The sequence below is a fragment of the Gouania willdenowi genome, chromosome 1 (assembly GCF_900634775.1).
Source record: "Gouania willdenowi chromosome 1, fGouWil2.1, whole genome shotgun sequence".
Classification (NCBI taxonomy): Eukaryota; Metazoa; Chordata; class Actinopteri; order Blenniiformes; family Gobiesocidae; genus Gouania; species Gouania willdenowi.
In genome coordinates this window covers 32,796,503-32,814,255 of record NC_041044.1, presented here as the reverse complement: position 1 = coordinate 32,814,255, position 17,753 = coordinate 32,796,503, and the positions used below count along the sequence as shown (strand labels likewise).

Genomic DNA, 17,753 nt, shown 5'->3' with positions numbered 1-17,753 from the left:
AACTTGAGACAGGCTAAAGAAGACACAACAAGAAATATTATTTTCTTAGACATTTTGTATAAAAGATTTGTTTATTGACCTTGTATTCTTCTTTAATTTATCCTAATTTAATTTATGGTAACATAGCATGGGCAAACACGTAGGCTTCCAACCTTTCTTAAAATGTATTCTTGACAAAAATGTTTTATAGCAAATTTCTCTCGGTAAACAGAAGCTTCTGCCCCACTTTTTGTTTCAGTTTAGGATTTAAATATTCGTCAGATTGGTGTGTTTAGTTACAAATACATTTTTTTTTTACCTTTATCTTTACCATCATCATTGAGAAACGTCTTCAAATTAAACTGACATATTCATTTATATAACACCAGACAGGTCAGTTGTCTTCACCTTCCTTTCTGTAAAACTAAACAAGGTCAGTTCTCCATTAGGCATCAGTGTACAAATATAGAATGCTAAAAGACATGTAACTGCAAGCTTGTCATCATTACATCTAATTCATGAAATTTAGGATTTTTTCTCCTTTTTGACAATTATTTTATAGTTTCTATATTTCTGTTTGTTGAGTTTGTTTATTTTCAATTCTAATATTAATATCATGTATTTATTGTTCTTTCTCATAGAAAGTTGAGGTCTTTTATAGTAGCCTAATGGCTTCTTGACCTCTCCTGACTTTTTTTTTGTACGTTTCTTCCCTTCTTGTGTGTGTTAAACCAATAAACTAAACTACACTAAAGGGACATTATCACATTTTACTGAAATGTAAAATTCTGCAAATCTGGATGAAATCTTTGAGCAGTAGTTTTTAATCTGGGCTAGATTGAACTTCAGGTGTTTGTTAAGTCAATCCCATGTGTTCAGCCGGGGGTCATGATGACACACAGCGTCAAAATGTGTTCCACGAAACATATTTCTATAAGATAAATTATGATAATAATGTTAAATTAAATTTCTACATATTGGTTTCTAAAAAAACAAAGCAAATAATTGGCCCAGGCTTACGTACGTGTCTGGATAAAATATATAAGCATACCCCGATTGTTTTTTTTAAATTAATTTTTAAATCTCTCCCAGTAGCTCCTGCAATGTGCTCCTGTACCCCCAGGGGTACACGTACCCCTGTTTGGAAAGGACTGCTGTAGAAGGTTTCAGGGGATGCTGGTGCCTATCAAATCTGACAATGGCCACAGTTACATGATGTTTTTTTTAAATTCAGAATTAGTTATTTAAAATTAAATATTTCGGAATTAAAGTGTTCTGCTTCATATTTACATGGAAATAATAATTCCCGAACTGAGGTTTACATGGAAAACCGGTTTATTCAGCTTTAGTTAATTCCGCTTTAGGTCTGGGGGTTGGGAAGGCTCTGATTGGACAGGGGGCAAACATGACATATCAAGTCGATCACGTCTATTGGGAGAAACACACAACAAACATTTTATTGTCGGCTGTAACACAGAACACCACACATGAGAACTGTTTTCACCTTTATTTTGATTGTAGTTTTGAAGCAACAGCTCGACAATAACACACATCGGTGCAGAGAGCGGAAAGGAGATATGAACTAATCACCAGTAAATAAAGCCCAGTAAAACTCCGGAAAACAGTAACCAGGAATAAATAGTTGTTCCTGGTAAAGATAGTAGCTCTAACAACTGTTACAATAATAAACTTGGTGATATTACAGCCTGTGCAGCAGTATGGGAACGCATTTACTCTGTCTATTAGTTTCACCCCCTCCGATGAAGCCTGTTCCATTTGCTGATCTCCATGTGTGTGATAAATCCATGTGTCCGTGTTAATATGCGCATGTTCATGCCTCCATCCCCTTCTTTCATTATATTCGTGTCTATTAAGGTTCTTATTAAATAGTGTCGGCTCTATTCCGGGCCGCCATGTTGGATTATGTTATCACCCAGCGCGTCATCGCCGCAAGTCGCACATGTGGCGGAATTAAGTGTTGTTATCCGTTTACAAGAAAGAAGAATTATTTAATTCTGAATTAAAAACGGAATAAACCAGCCACCTAATTTAGAATAAAGTTTCATTCGGAATTCATTTAGCATTAGGAATAAAGTGTTTACATGGTCGAGTTATAGAGGAATTTACTTGTATTCCATTTTAAAAGAGGAATTAAAGCTCCCATGTAAACGTGGCCATTGTGCATGAGGCAGAGTAAGCCCCCCCAACCCCCCACCCCACATCAGATAGGAAACCAGTCTATCACATAGGTCCTAACATCGACATGTTCGGGGGTCACCAACGGGACTCAAACCCACAATCTCTGCACTGAAATGCAGCAATACTCCCCAGTGCACCACAGTGACCCCTAACAATCAATTCAGAGGATGAAATGAATCAACGTTTGCAAGATTTGCACCACACTGAGGAAAAACATGCACATTTTCCAAAAAATTCTAACTTACAACCTTCAAAGTCAGGGTTAGCATTGCTAACTTCTGTCTAAAGCAGGGACCCATGATAAAAAAAAACTGATAATCGTTTTCCTCAAAATATTCAATCAGGGTTTTTACTTTTGGTGCATTACTGAACTCATTGCACTGGATGCGTTTGCCGTGCTGAGCTGCAGGAATGTTATCCCATGACATTTAATGTGACACTTGTTAGAGTTTTATCAAAAAACATTCTCCAGTTTTCCCAGAAACACTCTGCAGTCCAACTTAAGCATGATCTCTCAGCACGACTGCAAACTCGTCCGTCCAGTGGGAGCCTACCCGTCCCCCCCTTCCTTGTTTATACGTGCTGCAGGACCACACGCTTGTTCTCATGCACTTGCACTCTCTGTTTCTGACACTCTTTCGCCTTTGTAAACACAGGGAAACTCACTTATCAGTTCACGATACCATATTTTTAAAATGAGAAGTCAGAAATTTGCTGTCATAAACTTCCTTCCAAATGGAGCTTTCAGCTTCTGGAGGAAGATAGATATGAATCCCTTTATACGTCCTTTGCTTTACTTCAATCACAGATGGTGGGCACTCTTGTTGAGTTAATCACATGGGCAAAGAGAACATGTGAGAGACAGACTCGTCGATCAGGATCTGGTTTGACAGGCTTCCTCTCTTTGCCTACTAAAAAATATGGTGGTGGCTGCAAATGAACCGTCAACTTTCTGCCACCTGTGCATCATATTACAAACAGGACCTCTGATTCCATGTCTGACTTGGAAATCTGAACCATAAGCAAATGGAAAGAAAAAAAATAACTTGAAAGACAAAAAGTAATTAAATTGCAGTGGTCTGACATCACAGACATGAAAAACATTTACACATGTTCAGCACAGGCCCATTTAGAGCTGAACCTTATCTTAATCTCATGTAAAGGTCAAAATCAACAGACCAAAGATTTTGTACTTTTCCACTGAGAGACTCCATTGAGCAGACGTTTCTTCTCATATGCTGCGTGTTGTATTTTTATCCCTCCACATGAAAAGTAAACAGAGGTTTTCCTCTACCCTTTGTTTTCTAAACGTGAACATCTGTGTGTCACTATCACCTTCTTAACAAATCTCAAGCTGCATATGGATGGTTAATGACACTGTGTCAGGATAAGTGCTTTATTTATTCTTTAATGACTGCATGTTAGTCATCGCCATCATGACTTCACAACATGACACAATACTGCAATCTTAAAAGCAAAAAAATAGACAATTATTTAGACAAGACGTTTTCTACAACATACTGTAATAAGTCACAATAATGCACTTCAATATATTTGTTTTGTAAAACAAACAAAAACTGAAGACACAATGAAAACATGTTCTTAATGTGCTTTTTCATATTTTAAACTTCTGTTTGAGCAGGAATGTTTGAGGCTCCACACAACGCAAGACTGCACACAAACTAAGGACCCATGCACAGCAGATTACTATTTATGTACAATAAAGTAAAAAAAAAAGAAAGAGGGAAAGAAAAGTATGTATGTACATCACATGAACTATCATACGTATCTTCTTGTGTCTCGTTTGCACAGAATCTTTTGGAATGACCTCCTGAAGTCGTTGTTGAAGATGGTGTAAATGATGGGGTTCAGGGCACTGTTGCAGTAGCCGAACCAGAAGAAGAACTTAAACAGGGTGTCGGGTACCAAACAGGACTCGCACAGTGTCTTCAGCATGTAGGTGAAGAAAAACGGAAACCAGCAGATGACAAAGGCACCGATAACCACAGCCAGGACAAAGGTGAAGCGCTTCTCCCGGTTCTGCCGACCCTTCCAGCGGCTGCCCTTAGTGCTCGGCACCCGCTGTAGGGCTTCATTGTCGCCCGGTTTAATTTGGCCAAGTTTTCTTTTCCCTTTAAGGGTTTTCTTTTTAACAGAGCAAGGATTGTTCACTTTGTGGTCCGAGGAGGACGAGTCTTCATTGTCCATCCCGTTAACTTCCTCTTTCTCCTCATCTGATCCCCCTTTTCTTTCCACTCCCTCCTTTAATTCAATGTCCCGTTCTCCGTTCACTTTCTCGTGGCAGAGACAATCGTCAGCTTCGCCCAAGCCGTTCTCCTTCTGGTTGGCATTAGCCGGAGTAACCTTCTTAGGCCGTTCATTTTGCTTCCTGTCTCCAGGAGGCGCTCGAGTTCTCTTTTTGGCAATCTGGTAAATTCGCACGTAGACGAGCACCATAATGAGGCAAGGAAGGAAGAAGGAGCCGATGCAGGAGGAGATGACGTACCACTTATCGTCATTGATCTTACACACTAGGTCTTCCTCGTTGTTTTCTTTTTCCATGGTGATTAGAGGAGGGAAGGAGATGACAGCTGCAATTACCCATACAATGAAGATGATGCACTTGATGCGGCGTGGCGTCCTCTTCATGTTGTACTCGATAGCTTGTGTGATAGACCAGTAGCGGTCCAGGCTGATGGCACAGAGATGCACTATGGAGGCGGTGCAGAACAACACATCCAGAGCCAGGTATATCTCACACCAGACCTCACCAAAGTACCAGTATCCCATCAGCTCATTGGCCAAGGAAAAAGGCATCACAAGGGTGGCCACCAAAATGTCGGCTGATGCCAGAGACACCAAGAACAGGTTCTGGGGAGCCCGAAGAGCCCGGCTCGTAAACACAGCAATGACCACCAGCACATTACCAAACACTATAAGGAGGATCATCATCCCCACCAGCACAGTGAGCGGCAGGGACATCTGCAGGCTGTAAGGAGCCACATTAGACACAGTTTGGTTGGTGTCGTTGTCAAACTCCATTAAAGCAGATTGGCCAACTTGCAACGTGGGTTCACCTGAGGTTAGGAAATATCCAGCTGAAGGAGCAGGACTAGAGGATCACAGGACATGAAGCACTCCTCTGAGGCTTGGGAGGATATTTCTCTTTCATTGTGTGCTGCCTCCTTAACGATAATCCTTCAGAGTTGAAAATAAAAACAAACTTCCAGCTCATCTGAAAATATGAGACCAAGACAAATAATATCAGAGCTATAAACCTGCCTTACACAATGACTGATGATTAGCTGTGAAATTATAGGTCTTTAATCTTACCTGGGTGAGAGATTGGCTGCAGAAACAAAGGGAAGTCTCGAAAGATGTTATAAAACAGTTGGTGTGAAACTTCTCAAAACAGATGAATGAGGACAGATCCATGTGTCCCTGCTATCAGTGCACGTCATGATCTCTGTGCTGCATCTGCCGGCGCTCGACGGAGGACCTAATAGAGCCTAATCACGTTATCCGTGCGGAGTAGGTCTCTCTCTCTTTCTCTCTCTCTGTGTGTGTGTGTGTGTGTGTGTGTGTGTGCGCCACTCCCTCTCTTTATCTCTTTACTCTTTATAGTCGGCACAGTGCATGCAGGGCTCCGCTCTCCAAATCTGAACTGAGCCGAGCCGTGACAGTGTGGGAACACTTCAGCGTGTAGTCAGACAGACAGCAGCATGGACGGAGGAAACTCAGGCTTTTATTTATGACAGTAAGAGTAAATAACGGGTTTAAACTAATTGTTCCTGTGTCAAACGCTTCTCTTTTCTGCACAAGGCTAGTATTACAAAATGACATGTTGATAATTTTTTATCAGGGTCCGATGGCCAGAATGGCCAGAAGGACCCTATTGTAATTGCTATAATTATTGTTATTATTATTATTATTGTTATTATTATTATACCAACATGCGTTTGATCGTGAATTTGACCCCCTGAGCATGCCTAAAGTCTCATCAAAATTGGCACGCACCTCAGGCCTGGTGAAAATTTCGATAATTTGGCGCGATGAAAAAAAAAAAAAAAAAAATCGGTAAAAAAATGTGAACCTGGCATGCATTACAAAAATGCAATGAAACGCACGATCGGCAGGTTTGACTGATTTATACGAAATTCGCCACGTTTATTCTTGACCCCAAGATGAGCAAAAACTCGGCCTTCTTGCGTCAATGGTCAAAAATTATGTTTTGCCCTGGAAACGCATTTGCGCGAACTAGTCTGAAGGGCTTCATCCGATTTGCTTCAAACTCAGCCGAAACACTTAGGACCCACTGATGATTAAAAATAATAAAAGGAATTTGCGTAACTCCTACGGTTTGGTCGTGGTGGTGCCGCAAAGTTGCAATGCTCATTTTTGTTAGCACGCCACAATTTCAAAATCCCCATAACTCAGACAAACAAACTTCGATCAGCTTCAAATTTCACACAAGACATTTGCCCAAGCCTATTCATGACTGAGTTGAAACATTTCCCATCATGCCTTGCGTTTTTGACTTGCGCCATTTAGCACGCCATACTGGAAAAACCGCTATAATTCTCATATACAAAGTTCAAACTGCCTCATATTTAACAAACATGATGGTTGTCCATCCCTAAACAATGTTCAATGTGATAATTACCCATCATGCCTTGCATTCTCGACTGGTGCCATTTAGCACGCCACAATAGTAAAATGCATATAACTCTCAATTGCAAAGTTCAAACTACTTCATATATGATACACATGTTGACTGTCCATCCCTAAACAAGATTCAATGTGAAAATTACCCATCATGCCTTGCGTTCTCAGAGGGCGTTGCTTTTTGTGGCGTCCGACGTTTAAAGCTCTAGCGGAATGGCGATATGTTGTGTTGACTTCAAAATAGTGTTGAATGAATCGCTGATGAAGAAAAAACAGGCTGTGATCAGTGGGAGGGGCCTATAATATCAAATCTTACACAAATTACATTTGCCCAAGCCTATTCATGACTGCTTTGAAACATTTCCCCTCATGCCTTGCGTTTTCGACTGGCATCAGTTACAGTCATGTTCATTGTTAGCAACTATAGCACGCTATAATAGGAAAATGCATATACAGTAGTCGCTCATCTTATCTCGGGGGTTACGTTCTAAAAATAACCCGCAATAGGCGAAATCCGCGAAGTAGTCAGCTTTATTTGCATGTGAGCAGTGTGCATGGAAGGTGCGTACGCTTCCCTCGCGATAGTGTATTTTTGTCATTTGGAGCCTTAGTGCTTTACCCTGTGACTGTCACTGAAGCCCCTCCCTTTCTGTATATTCAGAGCTTTCCTATTATTAATCTCTAATCAATGAATGAACACATTTATACCGTGCGATAAACGAATGTGATGGATACACACGTATCCTTATATATTATTACTGATGGTTTAAACACATGGAGACTGTGATCATCTCATTAAAAAGTACGGTACACATTAAACACATAAGATAATTATTCTATAGTCATTTGTATCGATTTAAAATCATATTTAAACATTTAGTTTAATTTACTTTTAAAATACCGTATGAAAGTGGTATTTTAAAAAAAAAGAAATATAACAGAAGTCTTTTTGACTCCTTTTTTCTTTTGTAAATCTATGTTCAGTGTTTTAAAGCATCACTAAATTACTTCTTTCAAAATGATGACGTGGTTTCATTAATTGATGCTTTTTTGCTATGATATGTAATATATGGCAATGGACTAGATTCAGAAGATTTAAGTTCAGCTCTGGGATGGAAGTGGAAGTGTTTAAAGAGGCACAAACACAGACACACACGTCTGCAGCTTAAGCCAAACCTGCTGCTTAAAACTGGTCAGCAGCAGGTTTGACCCAAGGACTGTGTTACTATGGTAACTAAGGTGTATTCTCTTTGATGAAACGGCCATTCCAGTTAATGGAGCCAGACTGATCATGGAACAAAAATAACCGGAAACAGGTCCACAGCTAACATGAAGACGATGAGTTTCTAGACACCAGCTAAAATGAATAGCAGCCACAGCTCAGCTCGTACACATTGAACAATAACATATAACAAAAATGTCTTACCTCAGGTGATAAGAGAACAGCGCAGATGGCTGGCTGTTGCTCGAGAAACCGGGAGACCACCTCATAGGCACTATTCCATGAACAGGCATGTCCTGATTAGCTTGTGTGGGGGGAGGCCAAGGAGTGTCTGGTTCCTTTTCACTGCTTGTGCACCGATTGTGCTTCTGTGAAAGTAGTTTGAGATCCTTCTAATCTTGGCAAGAAGCCTGGCTACAGTGTTTAGCTTCAGAGCGTGTTGTGGTGCAAGATTTAACACATGGGCAAAACACTGTACATGCTGGTAACCGGTTAGCTCCATAGCTACAGTCATATTTGACGCATTATCTGTAACAACCACAGGCTGCTTTGTGTCTATCTTCCACTCGTCCACTGCTTTCTGAAGTACTTCGGCAATGTGGACGCCAGTGTGAGTTTTTTGCATCTCACGGGTTTGAAGGACATAGGATTTGATTTCCCAATCGCTAATAAAGTGCACAGTGATAGTAATGAAAGACTGTGTGGCCCTTGAGGTCCAACCATCGCAGGTAAGTCCCACTCTTTCTGCTGACTCGAGAGCATTCATTACTTCAGTCTTGGTCTCCTCGTACAACGCTGGGTGGTGACGTAGCAAGTGGCTGTGCATGTTCGTGGTGTTCCCACTATACCTTATTTTCGAAAGGCAGTTCTTGCAAACACTAAAGTCCTTCTCCAGCTTTCTTCCGTCCCCATTACTGTAAAAGCCGAAATGACTTCATACTTTTGACTTGAATGCCGCTAGTGCATCTTTCAACTTTCTTCTTTCACTCGACTCCGCCATTTTCTCTCCCGTTGTTTGTCTTCTTCGCTGGGGATTTCCGCCCGCTTGAATGCCGTAGCCCTAGCGGACATTCGAGTAATTGCTTGACAAGTCATTATGAACGGAGTCGTTTATTGCGGCCATATATAAAAGCATCGATACTTAGCGAGAGCATATCGATAATCAATCGTGAGAGAAAACATTGCGATATATTGTCACAGTCCTACTATAATGTGTCCTGCAGTGGAATTATAATGAAAATATTGCAATATTTTATGTCATTTGTTTTCATAATGAGCTTCCCTCTGGATGTTTACCTGTAACGTCACTCACACCTGTTTCCACGGAGAGGATGCATAGAGGGTTAGAGCTTTATAACTGTAGTGCTCACAGCATTCAAAATGTAGATTAATGAGGGTAGATTGATGGATGGCGTATGACAAGGCTTTTTAACATTTAATAGCTGCATTTGACTATCCGAAATTAACATTATAAATAGCAACAACATAATTGTGACTACTCAAAATTCATATAGTCAAAAATACAGTTAGAGATATCTGCATTCAGTTTTTGACTAGTCAAAACTGAGTTACAGATATCTGCAATATCAATTCATCTAGTCAAAACATGTTTAAGATATCTGTAATTATATTTTGACTAGTTACAATGAAAGTTAAAGATATCTCAAATTTGAGATATCTCTAACCGCAATTACTTCAAGGATATCTTGAACTCGATAATCGATATAACTAAATTATGACTATCCATAATTCCATTTAGAGATATCTACAAGTGCATTCTGACTTGGCGTAATTCCAGTTCAAGATATATATAACGCTATTTTGACTAGTTAAAATATGGTTAAAGACATCTACAGATGTCATTAAAGATATATTTAATGGATGGGAATTGAAGATATCTTGATTTGATTATGACTAGTCAGAATCAGGGGTGTTGGACTGGAAGGGGGTTAAGGGTGGGGGGCCTCAGAAGTTTGCTTTATATACAGTATATGTATGAAGATGCATTTCAAACATTTTAGATTATTTATATTGGAATGAAAAAGGCCCTGTGTGAAAATAGGCTGGTTGTTAAGCACGGTTTTGCACTAAACACAATTATTCATGCTGCATCGTTGGCCCTAGCTACCACCCCGTTTAAAACAGTGTAAATGGTAGGACCCACATGTGCTAGCGCTCCAGTAGGTACAGTCAGTGAACAGTGGATGTGCAGTGGAGCTGATACACAGTAGCATGTCTTTCCTCAAGAAAGGAAAACCAGGCCAAAAAGTCAAAGAAAGAGACAGAATGTGAAAAGAGGCAAAGACTCAATTATTGAGATGTGAGCTTAAAACACTCACTTCTTTTTTTAGGCAATATATTGTTTTGTTTGAAATTAACTATGTGCACCCTCGGGCATTTAGATGCTGGAACATTCCTTTTGCACGTCAAATCTTATATGGAAATAAAGTTATTTATTTAAGAAAAAGGATTTTTGAAGATTATATTTTGCTGCCACCAACTTTTAAGTAGGTGGCCAGTGTCCTCATGATTCTAATCATTCTACTGTATATTTACCTTTTATTAACCTTTGTACATGTTTTTTTTGTCTGTGTGTTAGGTATACCCCCCCTACCCACCCAAAAAATAAAAAATAAAAATGAAAAATAAAAAATTACCAGCTGCCCCTTAAATTGTAGCAAAAGAATGTCACAAACACAATATTAAATAAACCACTTAAATATAGTACACATGTATAAAATACAAGCAATGGATATGGAGTATTAGGTTATTGCAGTTTTGAAATTAAAATGGGGTTTATGTCTAGTAATTGGTAAAAAAAAAAGAAGTAAGTAAAAATGATTACAATTCTATATACTGTATATATATAAATATATATATATATATATATATTTTAATTAATGTTTTTCAAATACACATCACTCACTATAAATATCAAATAACTGTATGCTATACTTTAACTTTCTGAAATATAAATTTAGTTCAAATAAAATACAGTATAAAAATATCTAAGGTGGCGAACTTGTCATTTGTCACTAATCCTGGCTATTCTGTATTCATAACACACTTTAATAAACATGATCAAAAACTCATTCTAGAAGAAAAAAATGTCTCTGGGGTCACTGGACATTTGTGATGTTAAAATTGGGTCACGACACAAAAAAGGTTAGGAACTTTTGGGTTAATGTGAGGAAAAAAAGAAAGCTTAGATAAAAATACTTGTATACTTTCCGTGTGTAAAAAAATTAAAAATAAAAAGCGTACATATTAAACATTACAGGAGGGAGCCAACCAAATGGTGTGTACCCTGGTCCCTAAATGTGGTGCTATACGCCCCTGGTCAGAATGCACCTGTAGATATCTCTAAATGGAGTTATAGTCATAATTTAGTTGCAGATATCCACATCTCACATTGTGCCTATCCATAACTGAATTAAAGATATCTGTAATGACAAACCCCATACACATCAATGGGGAAAGTGACGTCATTTGAATTTTAGAATTTGATAAGCGCAGTGAGACGACTTTGTTGTAATTTGCGCTATACAAATAAAGTTGAATTGAATTTATCCTAAAAGGAATTACGTTGTAAAAGCTGACATTACAATTGTGGGTTGGAAGAATGTCATAGTTTATATCTGAAATGTTTATTTTGACTAGGAATAATAATATTGCAGATATCTGTATTACATATCCAGACTAGCTACTAAATGTTTAAACCATAAAATGGTGGCGATGTTAACTTTTCACCACAATCTGTTTGACGTGAGCGTGAACAGAATGATTAGACACACCAACCGTAACACACACACATGCACGAGCTGTTTAGGAGCGAAGAGTTGAGCGGAAGTAGTGTCCTCGTGCTCTGACGCTGATGAAGCACGTGGACACAGTGACACCTGTCGTCCTCTGGCGTCACACCCCTCACTGTGAGGGAGGGACGATTCACCGTGTTCACGATACGATAAACAATAATGGGCTTAGGATAATGATATGATTTTTGGAAAGGGAAAAAAAAATAGTTGGAAATATAACTATGCTTTTATTTGACTTTAAATCTGGGCATATTGACATGTTTACGTAAGCATTCACTTGAAAAAAAAATTAAAATGTTTTTGTTTGTTTTTTTGGCCTATTTTTTCTGTTTTTCTGACTAATTTTTTCTTGTTTTTCAGAGTAATTTTTGTTTTGTTTTTCTGACTAATTCTTTCCTGTTTTTTCTGAATAATGTTTTCATGCTTTTTTTCCTCCTGAATAACAGCACTGTGTTATAATAGAAAGTAAAATATAAAAATAAATTTAAAATAAAAAAAGATGGATAAATGGGACACCTGTTGGATGTCTCTGCACTGCTTTTAAATGAGTATCATTGTGATCATTTATAAAATAGTGTTTGAATTAAATTTCATCAATGCACCAATATTTATTTAAGCAAAATATAAAATAAAGTGGTTTGAAAAAAAAAAAGAATCCCAGCTTTATTACATTACAATTTAAATGAGGTCATGTAGTGTAACATTAACACACACACACACACACACACATCATAATATGTGAAAATGTATATTTTTAAGTCCAAATATATTTTAAGAATTTTTACGTACTATGACCTCGCAACTATAGCAGCGAAAAAAGTGAACAATAATGATGAAGATCATCACAGGTTATAAACAATAGCAAATAATACAAAAATGGAAAGAAAAAAAAAAGAAAAAAAAACTTTGAGAAAAAGAAAATTAAAATATCCACTGTAATAATAATGAAATATTCCTCTGAGCTCACAAACTCCAAATAAAGGCACACACAAAAGGTTTCAGCACAAAACACAGTACAAACCGGACTATATGAAAAGTAAATTAATTCATATCTATTGTGTATAATGGAAATTAATAAATAATAATAATAAATAAATAAAAACACATATTTGATCCTGTAAATAATCACAAGACAGAAGATAAAAGTTCTTGTGTTAATAATTATGTTCATCTTTTGAACTAATGCTTGGTCTATTTTACACCAGCAGGGGGTGGTGTTGCATTGCACACAAACAGTAAGTAATGGTACCATTACAGTATTACGTGTGATATTGATTTTCATAATATGGCCTCACATAAAGAGTACAATAATGAAAGTATTATGTCACAAAAATCTATAAATAAGTGGCTTTACTTTTACACTTTCTATTGTCTGGGAGTAACTCATTGTTTACATGTGTAATCAATAATACTAATAATCAATAATACAGGGCTCAGCGGTGTTAAAGATGTTGTTCATTTTCCACACATATATACAGCTACTTCAATAGCTGTGAATAACATATATCTGATCATTTGTATTTATCACAATATTATATGATATGTCATATGTATGGATTTGGGTCAAAAGGATAAAGTATTTTTGTCAACTCATTGACCTGAAATCAAGGTGGTTCAAATAGACCAGAGGAAGCGTTAAATGTTTAAAACATGTTTAAAGATAAACCAAAAGCTGCCCAACAGTATTTCAGAATTTTATTTAGTCTTTAATAATCTAACTCAGTGTTTTTCAACCTTGGGGTTGTGACCACATGTGGGGTCGCCTGAAATATCTAGTAATAATAAAATAAAATAAAATATTAATTAAAATTACATTTTCATATATATGTTTTATATATTTATTTGTATTATTTTGCACAGTTAAGACCATTACACATATATTAATGATTTTTGCCATTATGTGCATCAACGTGTAGATAATAAAATGACGTCCCCAAGTTCTGCATTAAGCCCTTAAAGAATAAAAATAGAATAACAATAATATAAACAGAATAGAATATATAATAAAAATATACAAAACAGTATAGTGACAATAATATCACAGAAATAGATATGCAGTGCAGGAAGGGGCAGAAAGCTCAAAGAGCTGAAAAAATTATTGTTTTTCAAATTAAAACACCACCCACATTCACTAACAACTGTTTTCTATATTTTCACTTTGTCAAATATAAATTTAGTTAAAATAAAAAGCAGTATGAAAATATCTGAGCTGGCGCATATTGTTACTTTATATTAATACAGTATAACAAACATGTTTTTTTTAAAAATTATTTTAAATAAAGAAAGTCTCTGGGTGCACCAACATTTTTTTAGATAAAGACAAATGTTGGAAACCAAACTACTTTTATTAACCTTTACTATCCTCCAGTCACCATGAGTTATTACATTTACAGTACTAGTTTAACTGAGTTTAACACTTTGCATGCCACGCCCACTCAAACTAATTTAACTCAAAATTAGCCAGTGATTAAACACAATTATTCACAGTTAAATTTACCCCAAAGTGCATAAATGTTTTGATAATGTGGTCAAAACTGTCAAATCAGTTTTCTCATTTTATTTAGTCTCTATCTACTTTTTTTTATTATTATTTTATTTATTTTTTTTTTTCAAAGTAAACACAAACCATGACCAAAAAAGGAAAAAAAAAAAAAAATCAACAACATATTAACAGCTGAAACATACTTTTTTTTTGGGAAATATTTATCTGTTTATTACAGTTAAAAAGATGTATGTACATACAGAACATCACCAAACATGGTCATTTTCCCACGGTGGTTGGTTTCGGGGTCACTGTCTTATACAATGGGGGCGGCGTCGTCATTTACAACCAATAACTCCACGTCTTTTCTTCCTATTCTACTAGCCAAATAATGCACTACGAAGGCAGACATCGTGAAATAAACAACAGGAGTGTGTTGAGTAAAAACAAACTGCTGCTGGATTGCTGGGACTCCTTGGTGCCAAAACATTAGACACATCTCTAGACCAGATTGTTGTGGGTTCTGGTTTTTTTTTTTTTTTTTGCAGGGTTGAGTCCTTTAGAGGTAGCAGTGTCTGCGTCTGCTTTCCCACTCATGACTTTCATTCAGGTCTCTCTACTGAAAGTTTGACCAAAAATAACAAATATGAGGATCATCAAACTGTTGGATAAAATAATAAGTGGCCACAGAAGTCATTGTTGGACTCAAGATAGGGTTGATTTTTTTTTTTTTTTTTGTGTGTGAATTAAAAACGAATTCAGATTCACATTGAAAAGCCATTCCACCAAAAATACTGAGCAGGCTTTATCATACAGTGGATGTTCAAAAAAACAACAAAAAAACAGAATGTGCTCTTGTGACTTTAAAAGTGGAAACGTTGGCTTTTGATTTATTATCTAGATGACACGTGGTAAAAAAGAATAAGAAAGATATTAGTACCACAAATTGACTGTAAATGTTATTCAAACTTTCTTCAACTGAAAACCCAAATACATCAAAACCTGCTATTAAAACCAAAGTGCATTAGGAAATTACTCTTAAAAGTAGGGCTGGACGATATATAGAGATTCAAGATATATTGAGTTTTCTACTTTTTTTTAATCTCATCTCACCTGGATTAAAGTCCTTCTGGAACCAAAAAAATACCTTCTGAATAAAGACAATACAGTGAATTAAATTCTATACCATTTAAATTATATAGAATAATGTTTGATTTCATTTGACTTGATTTATATTGAATAAATTGAAACTTAAAAACCATTTAAAATAAATTAAATTGACATCAAGAAATAAAACAGTATCTTACATCTTCAGATTCTTACGCATCTCAGTTTACATGAACACAATGTTATATAAAGATTTCTTTTAGTGAATGTATTTGAAAGTCTACAAAAAGTAACTCAAATTTGATAACACGTGATCATGTGATCAACACATGCTAATTGCTCATTTCTTGCCACATACATAAAGCATGAATATATAACCAGCACATTGGTGGTTAAATTAATCTGTTCCCACACAATTAAAATCTTTATTTTCTACCAGAATAGTGTTTTTGTTGGTTTAATTATTATCTTACCAGGGATTTAAAACTTAAGCTTAGCCACAGGTGCAGGAAAGGTTGATGGTCTGTAGATGTTGCAGGAGGTGAAGTAGGAAAGTGCTGAGTCATTGCACAATGTGATTTATTTTAGGTTAACAAATTAATATACCTTGATTTTATTTGTCATTAATCATTAATAGTCCGTGTAAAAAAAAAAAAAAACTATTTATTTCAATACTTTTTTTTAAGTTATAGGGAGCCATTGCAAAAGAGTCAAAGGGCCATATGAGGCTCCAGAGCCACAGGTTGTCTATATTATAGTGTACTTTGTATATAAATACTTGTTTAAGGAGACGATGCTTTCACTATTTCTCAGAACATTAAAAGGACAGTTAGATGGATCACTGAGTGCGTCAACAAGCCACACTACAGAACTCACTCACACGTGCTGTCCCTTATTAGGAGAAAAATCCAAAAGTCACATATTGTGCAGCTGTTTAATAAAAACCAGAATCGTCTGTATGTTCAGGCTTCGTTTAAAATAAAATTAGCAAGATTTATATCATATATCGCCATTTTGAGAAAAAAATATCAAGATATGAGTTTTGGTCCATATCGCCCAGCCCTACTTACACGTGAGTTTTGGTGGAACCTCCCTTTGATACTAATGCGTCTTAATCTGCTGCACACCCAGAAGGTTTCCCATTGCACTCATACTATTGAAAAAAAAAAAAAACTCTGAGGTCACTGTACAGAGTGAAAGTAATAAAACAGGAGGAAAAAGTAGAAGTAGACACAATGAGTACATCAAAAATGTCACGCGCTGGTCAGTGATACAGTACGTGGCAGGACAGGAGAGATAGCCAAATGACAGCATTAAAAAAAAAAGAGTAAAAGAGCCTTAAGGCTGCTTGTCAAGCATTGCCAGACAATGCTTCAACATCCTTTTAAATGTACAAAAGGGAGGGAGCATCTCCAGATAAACCAAGGAATCAGTAAATCAGACCTGGATAGATGTGCGACAATGATTTCTGTACAATAGCATTAGGTCAGAATATGATGAGTCGTTTGATGTGGGAACAAAAAGCTAAAGGAGGCGACAGAGTGGATTAAAAGTGTAGAAAAATAAACAAACTCTCTGATTAGGGTTAGGGTTACTTCAGGGGTGTCAAACTCACTTTAGTTCAGGGGCCAAATACGGACCAGTTTGACCTTCAGTGGGCCACAGATTTGTGGATGGGGAAAAAAGAGCAAATTCAACATTGATGTGTCCTGGTTTTTACTTCCAAATATAAATGATTTATTAATGGTATTCAGAAAGTACGCAAGTAAATCTGTCCCTGCAGGATCTTCAATTACATTTTCCAGATTTTGGGGAAATTTTGTGGAATAATTTGAGGAAATTAACCAGATTTTGGAAAAACAGAGATCTTTCAACAATTTCAGATTAAAAATGACTATAGTCATGCGATAAAGGAAGTAGAAAACTGAGCTCTGCAAATATTGTGGATTTTAATTGTTTTTTTGTATTTGGAAAGACTGAAATATGAATTAGTTGGTCATTTACAAAATATTTCATGGTTTTTCTATCATTTTTACTTTCTCAATTGGACCCAATTTGATGCTCTAAATGGCCGTATTTGGCCCCGGGCCTCAAGGTTGACAAATGACCTCATCCTCTCCATCAACACACACCCAATGTTCCTGAACTCTGCAGAATGGCACATAGAAATCAAAACGTAATAAATAAAAATGGGGGGAAAAAAACCAGAGACTTGATGTAAAAATGGGTCACAGCGCTCTGCTGCACACCTAAAGCACATCTCACTTTTGAGCAGTCGTTGAAG

At 36.7% G+C, this 17,753-nt stretch overlaps 1 protein-coding gene across 1 annotated transcript; it reads right to left on the bottom strand.

Moving 5' to 3' along the window:
• Nucleotides 1-1,609: 1,609 nt before the first annotated feature.
• Nucleotides 1,610-7,071, bottom strand: adra2a (adrenoceptor alpha 2A). Its single transcript, XM_028448022.1, has 3 exons — nt 6,990-7,071; nt 5,512-5,677; nt 1,610-5,413 (listed from the first exon to the last, which is right to left on the bottom strand). The coding sequence occupies exon 3, from the start codon at nt 5,218-5,220 to the stop codon at nt 3,958-3,960; it is 1,263 nt and encodes a 420-aa protein (XP_028303823.1). The 5' UTR covers nt 5,221-5,413; nt 5,512-5,677; nt 6,990-7,071; the 3' UTR covers nt 1,610-3,957.
• Nucleotides 7,072-17,753: the final 10,682 nt, after the last annotated feature.

Bases quoted from the DNA above. Each gene is read 5' to 3' on its own strand.
- adra2a (XM_028448022.1), bottom strand. From the start codon at position 5,220: ATGGAGTTTGACAACGACACCAACCAAACTGTGTCTAATGTGGCTCCT.